The sequence below is a fragment of the Microtus pennsylvanicus genome, chromosome 6 (assembly GCF_037038515.1).
Source record: "Microtus pennsylvanicus isolate mMicPen1 chromosome 6, mMicPen1.hap1, whole genome shotgun sequence".
Classification (NCBI taxonomy): domain Eukaryota; kingdom Metazoa; phylum Chordata; class Mammalia; order Rodentia; family Cricetidae; genus Microtus; species Microtus pennsylvanicus.
In genome coordinates, this window is record NC_134584.1 from 52,090,679 (window position 1) to 52,101,596 (window position 10,918).

General features: G+C 43.1%; 1 protein-coding gene across 1 annotated transcript; it reads left to right on the plus strand.

Moving 5' to 3' along the window:
* The first annotated feature begins 3,499 nt into the window (after positions 1-3,499).
* Positions 3,500-10,384, plus strand: Btf3 (basic transcription factor 3). The gene is made up of 6 exons (XM_075976241.1): positions 3,500-3,627; positions 4,165-4,233; positions 6,525-6,638; positions 6,917-7,118; positions 9,394-9,450; positions 10,081-10,384. Exons 2-6 carry the CDS (start codon positions 4,165-4,167, stop codon positions 10,125-10,127), a joined length of 489 nt encoding a protein of 162 aa, XP_075832356.1. The 5' UTR covers positions 3,500-3,627; the 3' UTR covers positions 10,128-10,384.
* The last annotated feature ends 534 nt before the right edge of the window (positions 10,385-10,918 follow it).

Below are 10,918 nucleotides of genomic sequence, written 5' to 3' on the forward strand. Positions count from 1 at the left end.
TTCTCGGTCCTGTTTCGTGAGTTTCCCCCTTATAATAAATAAAAATATAATTGTTTTATCCTTTAGCTAGCCTGGTTATTTCCCAAATCGGGCTAATTTCTACACACCTCACAAATGCTCTGTGTGCCCCCAGGGCCACATTCTCTGTGGGATATATACTGTGTAGACAAGCTAAGCACTGCCTGACACCAAACAGAATTTGAAGAGAGGAAAAATGAAACTACAAGAACAAACAAGGTTACTGTGGCAGAGATGCAGATTAGTGGGGGTAAAGGTATCTCTGAGCAAGGTTCTCTGAGACTTGGAGAGAGAACGTGTAGATATTAACTTGGCAGAGACAGTGATACTAGAAGGAGGATGGAAGGGAGATTGGTGGAGGGTGTGTCCTGCGGTTCCCAGGCATCTAGAAGCACAGGAACCGGGACTGTGGGATGGCTCAAGAGAAAGTACTTGCCACACTAGTTTGAAGACCTCAGCTCAGTCTCCATCAGCTCAGTCTCCGGGCCCCACGGGGAAAGGAATCAACTCCCAGTAGCTGTCCTCTGCCCTTTACACACACAAATCAGATGAAAGCATGGAAACATCCACCTTTAGTTATTTCTCAAACGTCTTGTGGGCTGAAACTCCCTTAAGAACTAAGCATAATGTCAGGCTGGAGACATGGCTCCGTGGCTAAGAGTACTGGCCATGCTTCGTTACCAGCACCCACAAGGCAGCTCACAATTGTCAGGAGTTCCAGTTCCGGAGGATCTGACAGCCTCACACAGGCATCCATGCAGGCAAAACACCAATGCGCGTGTGCACACACACACACACACACACACATTAAATAAACAAATAAACAAGCAAACAAATAAAAGAATCAAGCATAAAGTCAAGTAAATCTCTGACTTTATCTAAAGCCAGCTCAAGTTCGGGTCAGAGATGAAAACGGGTCCTAGGTTTTGATTAGATATAGACTATAAACTAAGGGGAGCAAACATGTTTCTCTTCTCTCCCATTCTGTGGACAGAAGCATCTCGACTGCTAAGGAAGCACTTCTTGCCTTGTTCTATATGAGCAGCAAATGGTGGGACATCAACCCTCCATACTGGCTGGAGATACTGGGAACATGTGGAAAAGGCAGTCCTGTGTATGACTACAAAGTAGCAACTATAGGGGAGAATGAAACAGCAACAAAGCCCTTCGGGTAGTTTGGTTGGTTGGTTGTAGAGAGGGTTTCTTTCTACACACTTGGCTGTCCTGGAACTCGCTCTACAGATCAGGCTGCCCTTGAACTCACAGAGATCCGCCTGCCTCTGCCTCCCAAGTGCTGGGATTAAATGCATATGCTACTATCAATGGAGCCCTTTGGTTATTTTGAAAAAAAAATGGTATAGGAATATTAGCAAACTCTTCAATTCTGATGTTCACAAAAGAAGCACAAGTAGCAAGAGTCAAAATAAACACTTCCCTTACAATTAGGAAGTCTTTGATGACTTTCAAGATCATACAAATCTTCAATGCAATGAAGGAATAGGGGAAAATAAATCACATTTTTTGAATATTGGTATAAAAGATGAGGCAGGTATCAGTAACATATGTAAAGTTTTATGCAAAAAAATTTTGAAATCATCATGGTGCACAACTTTAATCCCAGCACACGGGAGGCAGAGGCAGATTTCTGTGAGTTTGAGGCCAGCCTGGTCTACAAGAGCTAGTTCCAGGACAACTAGAGTTGTTATACACACACACACACACACACACACACACACACACACACACACAAGTTTCACATGTCCTCAATATAACACAAAGGGTAAAATATTCCATAGATATGCATTTCTTTTAAAAGGACCAGTTCTACATTTTAATGTCACATGTAACACAGTCATATATTTTATATGTTCTCTGTACCACTGAAAACTCTTGCCTCACCTCAATTATTTGGATTTTTATGGTTAGGCTGGGGAACTAAATAGCCTAGACAACAAGTAAGGTTTTCTGAGAGAGTAAAAGAAACATTGTTTCAAGAAAAAAAAACTGTTACAAAGCAACCAAGTTGTCCCTCCTAATTTTCGATTTTCTTTCGTTTTGTTTTGTTTTTGTTTTTCCAAGACAGGGTTTCTCTGTAGCTTTGGAGCCTATGCTGGAACTAGCTCTTGTAGACCAAGAGGTTGGCCTCAAACTCACAGAGATCCGCCTGCCTCTGCCTCCTGAGTGCTGGGATTAAAGGTATGTGCCACCATTTTATTAACAACACCTCACTGTTGCATTAACCTTCTTGTAAAGTTTTCCAAGGGAAAAAAATTGACTTTAGCTAGAGGGGAGAGTATGCACTTACACAAATTTTTCAGATAAGTTGTATTCTCTCTCAAATCTCTAATACGCATTCACTTATGAATATTCAAAAGCATCCAAAAGTTAAGACTACAAGAAGGCAGACCACACAGAATTTTCACTTAAAGTTCCATTTTTTTCCCCACGTGGGTGGTTTTTTAAAACTTGTCTGGGGATAGCACTATAGAACTGCAATCCCAGCACCGGATGGGGCAGAGGGGAACCGTTGGCTGGAGCTGTGAGTTCAGGCTAGCCTGGACTATACTTATCAAGACACTTTTCAAAGCCGGGAGGTGGTGGTGCACAGCTTTAATCCCAGCAGAGGCAGGCGGATCTGTGTGAGTTCGAGGCCTGCAATGGTCACAAGAGCTAGTTCCAGAGCAGGCTCCAAAGCTACAGGGAAACCCTGTTTCGAAAAACCAAAAAAAGAAAAGAAGAGACACTTTTCAAAACAACCATCGCACCACGAGACAAAACAACAACCACAATGAAACACAATTGTACTGGAGTTCAGCAAACCTTAATTCACAGCCATGCTTTTATCTCCAAGAACGCCAGGCCCCAAACCGTCTGATTATTCAAGGTAAAGTTTGCTCCATTGTGAATGATTCATGGTCAAATCCACGCAAATTCGGCATCAAGGAGTCAACCGTTTGCCCATTAGAGAGTAAAGTAAGGATGCAACAGTAGGGAGTAGAGAGAGTTAAGGGGATTAGAAGTCTGTCACACTGTTTCAACCTTGAATGGATGAAATTGCTCTGAGGGGGTGGAGCTATGGGATAAATTCTGGCAACGCTTTCTAGAAATTCTGAATCGCGATTTTCAACATCACTCAAGCCACCTAATTTCGGAAAGGAACATTAGCGTCCCTGTTTTTGATCGTTTTCTTTATTTACACCCTTTATTAAGCAGACACTGCTGCCTACTGGACAAAGCCGGATGCCCTAGGGTGCACGCAGGGAAGACCGACTTAAGAACAGCTCGGCACGGCGCCTTTCCCAGCACGACCGGCAGTGTCCGCGGCTCCCAGCTCTCCGGCGCTGCTCCCAGCCCGCCGCGGCACGCGAGGAAAGAGAACAAGGAACCCCCAGAACCCGCACCCTAGCCGCGGGGCCCCGGCCGCGCGTGCGCAGAGCCGCCAAGGCCGCTTCCTGAGTTCCGGCGGAAGTGGCGACGCGTCACTTCCGGCCTTCCTCTAGCTGCCATCTTGCGTCCCCGCGTGTGTGCGCCTTATCTCAGCTGGTCCGCCCGAGACCCCCTGAGCGCGAACCCTAGTCCCCCGCGCGGCCCCATTTCCACTCCGACAAGGTACAAAAAAAAGGCTGTGGACGCCGGCGTGGGAGGAGGACGGGAGCGGGGGCGGGCAGTCGCCGGCTGGAGCGAGTCAGGGAGGGACAGGGCTGAGGCGAGGAAAGCGATGCGACGGACGGGCGCTCCCGCTCAGGCCGACTCTCGGGGGCAAGGGCGAGCCAGGGGCGGCTGCCCCGGGGGCGAGGCGACGCCGTCTCTTCCTCCACCTCTCGGCGGGACCCGAGGACAGGAGCCTCAGGTACCGCGAGGCCTGCGGAGAGCGGCGGGGCCGGGCGGGCCCTGGCGAGGCCCAGGGCGGCCGGGGCCGCGGGCGGGGTGGGGGCGATGCCGGTCGATGTGTGTGGCGGGGAGGGTGAGGGGTCCTGTGCTCACCCGGCTCGCTCGGTGCCGCCTTCTGGAGCTTTGCGGGATGAATTTGGGGTCCAGGCCTCGGCCTGCGAAGGGCGTTCTCCCGCGGGTGTCTTGGGAAATAACGAGCGTGGAATGCGGGAGGGAGGCCGAGTGTTCTTTGCTGAGCATTTCCTCTCTTTGTAGATGAAAGAAACGATCATGAACCAGGAAAAACTGGCCAAGCTGCAGGCACAAGTGCGCATTGGTGGGAAAGTAAGCTTTTTTTATTTTTTTGCTTTTTGTCTTTCCCTTTTCATATCTCACGCGCTGTTTTGTCACTTTGGTTGGTCGGGGAAGTTCGCAAAACTAGCGAATCCAAGGGAGACGAGACACACAAAGAAACGGAGAGGCTGTCTATTGGGGGAGGGTAATTGAGTAGAGAAGAAAATAACACTTAAAACATAACTTTACTTGCGTGGTTTTAAGATTACAGCGTACAAACAAAAGCGTTTATTTCGTTTTATTACTGCAGGAAGATCTCTGCCAAAGTCATTGTACACCCACACCCTCTACCCTTGACTTGTACAAAATTGGTGCCTTCTCAGTTTTCCTTATTTTAAGCTGTGCTGGAGCTCAAACATGGCTTCAGGTACACGCGAGGCAAGCTCTCTACTCCAGCACTGCGTCCTCACTCCTTCTTTGTTTATTGTTGCTTTTTAAGTAAGTTAACAGAATATCTTGGTTTTCTTGTTCTGCTTAGTGCTTACTTTTAATTTTTTAAATTAAGACCTGTCTGTAATGCTTTCTAAACTAAATGTTCAACGGGGTAATTGTTCCTTTCCAGGGTATTTGAGGATACCTTCCTTAGTTGGTGTGGTTTTGGAATTCATGATCAGTCGATGTTAGATTGGAAAATACTATCTAAGCACGTGTCTCTTTTTGTTCTGTCTTTGTAATTATTCTACACTGGGAGAAAGAAAATGTGTTGGCTAATTGGTTACTCCTGGTGGATACTGAGCTTAGTGAAGGCTAGTGAACCTGGTGTTCGCTGGTCTGCAGTCCACTCCAGGCGGAAGGGCTCCCTAGTCTCCTGTATTGCGTTAGCACATTCCTGGTGTTTAACACGGTGTGGCAGCTAGGGGAATCAGAGCATGTCTTTACTTGGTAAAGCTTGTGGAGCTTCTGTAGAGCGAGTTTATTACCTATTAAACTGTCCTAACTTAAACATTTACCTTCAGGAGCATCTTCTGTGTGATAGCCAGATGTAGCACATAGGTTAAATAAGACACAGCTCTGCTAAGTTAGCGGACTATTGTAGTCCTCAGTTTCCACTCATGACATTAGCATCAGATGGTTTCCTTTACCTTGAGGCAGTGCCTTCAGGTGCTGGAGTGGAGAAACTGTTTCTTACAGTATAGTTTTTGGAGTGGTGTGCTTGTGTGCAAGGTTGTTCCTCTAATCACTTGGCTTTACTTTGAGGGGCATCTCTAGGAAAAATGAAAACCTTCCAAGTTAATCTGATACAGGAAACTTTGTATCCAGTGTTTGTTAAGCTAAGACAATGTTTCCAGTCATAATACCAGAACATTTTTCTGTACCTTTTAAGAAACCTTACAGTATGAATGAGGTTTAGAGAAAATCAGTGTTAGATTTACATACTTTCAGGTAAATATTATTCAAGACCCTTCTCAGTGTCTAATGGAAAAACTGACAACTCTTTTATCTAAACATAGTAAATTCTCCATTTGTGAAATGTGTGGAATCTGTAGGTGGTAGCCTGTATTAGAATCTAATCTTTTCCTGGTAGTATTGTAGTTGGTATTACAGAAGTCTTTTTTCATAGTATACAGTTAGGAGTGACAGCGCGTCATACACTTAGTGCAGAGTTGAGGCTTTGAAGACAGATTGAATAGTAGCTTGAACAGGATTGTGAAAAATGAGTAAGAATAACTTAAGTAAACTAGGAAAGACAGTGATGCTTGTGGAAGTCATTGGTTGGGTGATAAAGAAGAACTTTGCTCCAGGGAGGGAGCCGAGCAATGCGGGGAAGAGGGATCACATTCCTAGTTCCACTGGGGTGCTGGCCAGCTGGTCTCCCTAAGGGACATCAAAGAAGATGTTGGCCTGAAGATCTCAGTGGGTTAAGAACTTTATTTAGCTTTCCACTCTTGGCTGTAATAGAGGTTTGTATTTTTTTTGCATCTGACAAACTAGTACTTAGGAAGAATTCATAAGCTGTTCCTTTCCCATACTTCCATCTTACCCTTCATTTTTAACTTCATAGTTTGTGGGTTTGGTAACTTTTTCCCTTCATTTTATTATGTATTTGTTTTTATTTGAAACCTAATTTCCTCTGGTTTGTCTGAAACTTGCTATGTGAACCAGGCTGTCCTCAAACTCACAGATACTCACCTGCTTCTGCCTCCTCTTGAGTGCCGGGACTAAAGGTGCGCACCGCCATGTTCCATTTGGTTAATTATCTTGCACAGAAGCAAAGAACTGGAAAAAATTAGGGTAGACTGCTGTGGTATAAATGTTGCTGTTTGCCCTTTTCCTCTCACCAGGGAACTGCTCGCAGAAAGAAGAAGGTGGTTCACAGAACAGCCACAGCAGATGATAAAAAACTGCAGTTCTCCTTAAAGAAGTTAGGGGTGAACAATATCTCTGGTATTGAAGAGGTAAGTGCCAAAGCATGACGTACCTGGAAAGTTTTAATGATCATAGGCTAGGTAATTGTCTTCCCCTGCTGTTAGCACTGTAATCTGTGCTCCATTAGATGTTTGAGTATCTGGGGAACTGGGAAGCCAGAAAGCTATTTGCTTACACATTCCAGGGAAATTGTCTCCTGTGCTTTAAAGGGAAAACTCAATCAGCCAGATTTTAGTTTAATAAAGACATTATTGATTTTAAAGGAATCTTTGGTGAATGTTACTTGTAATTATATTCTTTCTTTTAGGTGAACATGTTTACAAACCAAGGAACAGTGATCCATTTTAACAACCCTAAAGTTCAGGCATCTCTGGCAGCAAACACCTTCACCATTACAGGCCACGCCGAGACAAAGCAACTGACAGAAATGCTTCCCAGCATTCTAAACCAGCTTGGGGCAGACAGTCTGACTAGTTTAAGGAGACTGGCTGAAGCTCTGCCCAAACAATGTGAGTATCCGTAGGGTTGCATTTGTTTGAGCTCAGTGCTCAGAATTGCAAGAATGTCTTTAGATGTTACTTACCTACAAGAATAATACATGTTTAATTTTTTTTATGTAGTCTCATTTATAGTGATATGTCTAGTTTTTCTTGGTTTGGTGGATGTTTGTTTTTTACCACCTTCCTAGCTTTGAATCACACTAGAAACTTTACTTATAAATAAAAACTGTCAATTTTGTATTTTGCTGTGCTTAGGTTTAAAGTTGACAGGCTGGGCGTGGTGACTCACCTGGTAACATTTTGAGGCTGAACTAGGGAGAATTAAGGGTTCCAGACTTACAGACATGCTGTCTCAGAAAAACAAAAGTAAAACTAGCATGCCATCTTATTTACAGTCTTTGTGTTTGGTGATTTGGGGGCTCTTAAGTATTTATAAACACATAATTAATTGCTAATATAGACGATAGCTGCCAATATTCTGGTGTTTCAAATTATAGTTTGACTGGGATTTTGTTTAGGGCAGACTGTAGCCTAGTTGACTTACATGTACAACAGGCTGTGTTCTCTTTTGATTTCTGTTGCAATAAACACCGTGATCAAAATATCTTGGGGAGAAAGGGCTTATTTTTATTTCATTGCACTTTACAAGTTCATCATCAAAGGAAGCCAAGGCAGGAGCTTGAGGCAAAAACCATGGAGAAATGTTGCTATATTGGCTACTCCCGGGCTCAAATTCACAGCCTTTATTTCATTGTTATGGATATGTGTATACTATATATATTCCTAAATATAACCTACTTGGTATGTATAGTGTTACATGTATGTTTTCAGGGCTGACCATTTGGCCCTGGACAGCCTTTCTTATCTCAGGCCAACCTGCCCAGGGATGACACTAACCTACACATCAATTAACAATAAAGAAAATGTCCCACAGACATGCCATTAGGCTGATCTGATGGAGGCAATTCCTTGTTTGAGGTACCCTCTTCCCCCTTGGTGTCGAGTTAACCAAGATTAGCCATCATAGGTGGTATGACAATTTAATGCTTGATCGACTTATTTATTTATTTGCTTACTTACTTTTGCTTAAAAATTAAGAATCTGAATGCAGAAGCAGCTCAAGGGGTTTACTCTGGCTTGCTATTTCCTCAGCTGGTTTTGTTAGATGCTGACTAACTTTATGCTTTTATTGTTATGGGGGAGGCATCAGGATGTTTTAAGCCATCTGGAACTTTGAGATCAGCTTTTGAAATTTCCACTGATGGGTGTGCAGGTTAGAACTGTTTGCTCTCAGAACTCACCTTTCTGTTTGATGAAAGTGGCCTAGGTGTGATGGCCCATGACTGCAGTGCCACCCACTGGGGAGGCTGAAATAGTAGCACTGCAAGTTGAAAATTTATGTGTTGAAAGCATGGACAAATTAAAGTACCTCATTTATTTATTTGTTTATTAAAATAGACTGAGCGCTGAAGCTCAGTAGTAGAGTTCTTGCTAGTTTGTTTATTCAAGGCCCTGAATATAGTTCCTACTATCTCAAAAAGGAAAGGGGGAAGAAAAGAGGAACAGTGGTTACATAACAGTTGAAAGTCACTTTGAATTTGGCCTTTTTGGTTCTTGTTCTTCCGTTTTATGGCTTTTTGAGATTGATCTCCCCGTGTAGCCCTAGCTGACCTGGAGTTCACTGTAGGCTTGCCTTTGCATTCCAGCTTCTGTGGTGGTTGGTCTAAGTCACCGTATTTGGCTTAATTTTTTTAATATTTTATTTCAGTACTTACTAGGCTTTATACCATGCACAGAATATTTAGGGAAATGACTGACCTCTTCATTTGCCCTCCCAAAATTCAACCTAACCTTAATTTGGTATGTGGTTTTATCTATACCCTTATACCCTGAGCACTCCCTACGCTCAGTGTTCTCACTGTTTTGTATGCAGTTAGTATTAGCTGTGTTCTGGTCATTTGTTTGTGTCCATCAAAATTTTATGTTAATGGTAATATAGGTTGAAACCTCAAGTGTCACTTGCCATCACGAATACAGGTCATAACTTGGTGTTTCCTTTTGATTGACATTTATTGATCTAAAGAAATGGGTTGGTGCTGGGTGGTGGTAGCCTTTAATCCAGCTCGGGAGGCAGAGGCAGGTGGATCTCTGAGTTCAAGCCCAGCCTGGTCTATAGAGCAAGTTCTAGGACAGGCTCCAAAGCTCCACAGAGAAACCCTGTCTCAGAAAAATAAAAATAATAAAACAAAGATAGGTTGGTTACATTTTCATTTTTCTTTCACAGCTGTGGATGGAAAAGCACCCCTTGCTACTGGAGAGGATGATGATGATGAAGTCCCAGGTAAGAATCACTTTGGCAAGGGAGAAAAATGAATCTTTACAGAAAAAGTTAACAGGCTGGTGGTGGTGAGTTACAGCAGTGATCGTGGGTGAGCAGGATATCAGCTGCTCTTGGGGCTCAAGCTGCTTTGAAACACAGAACTGGAGGAGCTTACATTCCTACTGTTAGCAATGTTTCTCTTTTATATAGTTTGTTTGAAACATTGTTTCAATATGTAGCTCAAATTTCAGAACCTTCTGACTCTGCCTCTTGAGTGCTGGGAATACAGATATGTGACACCATGTCCAACTAAATTATGTTGAGTTCATGTCATGTGGAAGAACAAAAAAATTCATAATTTTTCCACTATAGACAAATGTCCTGAAGCCTTAGACTCTGGTCATGCCATGGTAGTCTTTAGTTCTGTTATTGATCATATTGATTGTTTTTAGTTTCTAAATTGAGGGAAGATGAGCGATAAACAGAGTATTTAAACATGATGCTCACTCTCTTAGCTTTTCCAGACCACACTCTATTACCATGCCAACGTGGTCTCATTTGAGGTTTATTTGAGATCATTTCCATAAATATCTGAGTTATTTTGTAGAATTGGCTTATTTTCAGGATGTCTATTGTTTGGTTCTTTTCTAGACCTGGTGGAGAATTTTGATGAGGCTTCTAAGAACGAGGCAAACTGAACCGAGGGGACTTCTGAAGAAGTGACTCTTGCAGAAATTACAGGAGCTGCTATTTTATATCATGGCTGCTTTTTAAAGGTCTTTTGTTTATGGATCTGATCAAATCTAGATCGCTAATATTTTTAAGCCCAAGCCCCTTGGACACTGCAGCTCTTTTCAGTTTTTGCTTAAACACAATTCATTCTTTGCAGCAAATTAAGCTGAAGAAGCCTGGGAATAAAGTTTGGAAAAGGGTTAATAAAATTCTTTGCCTAGTATATGGTTTATTGTTATTTACTTGACACTGCTTTATAGACACAGTAAGCAGTTGTCTATAGAAAGTTGATCATGGTGTGCGGTCATACTGGTAGCATTTGGTGAAATTCCACAATTGGTGTGTTGGAGAGTTCGCTTCTCATCAACCCTTAAGGCTTTCATGTTCTCTATATGGTGGGTGTGCTAGGAGAACTGTGTTCTGTGCATAAGCCAGGGTGTTTTTTCCTTTTGGTATTGTTTATTGTAAGGCATATAGAATCTTTATGCCTCTTTTTTTTTTTTTAAAGATTATGTGTCTTTCTGTGTACCATGTGCAGCATGCCTGTACCTGCTGAGTTCATAAGAGGATAATTGCAGCCCTGGAAAACTCCGCTTTAGATGGTTGTGAGCCTCCATGTATGTTTGTGCTGGGAATGGAACCTGGGTCCTTTGGAAGAGCAGTTCTTAACTGCTGAGCCATCTCTCCAGCCCCCTTTTAACATTTTAAGTTTATGCAGTAGGAACTAGTACCTCCATTTCATATGTTTAACCTGATA

Bases quoted from the DNA above. Each gene is read 5' to 3' on its own strand.
- Btf3 (XM_075976241.1), top strand. From the start codon at position 4,165: ATGAAAGAAACGATCATGAACCAGGAAAAACTGGCCAAGCTGCAGGCA. The intron at 4,234-6,524 runs GTAAGCTTTTTT...TCCTCTCACCAG, and splicing joins AAGTGCGCATTGGTGGGAAA to GGAACTGCTCGCAGAAAGAA. The intron at 9,451-10,080 runs GTAAGAATCACT...GTTCTTTTCTAG, and splicing joins TGATGATGATGAAGTCCCAG to ACCTGGTGGAGAATTTTGAT.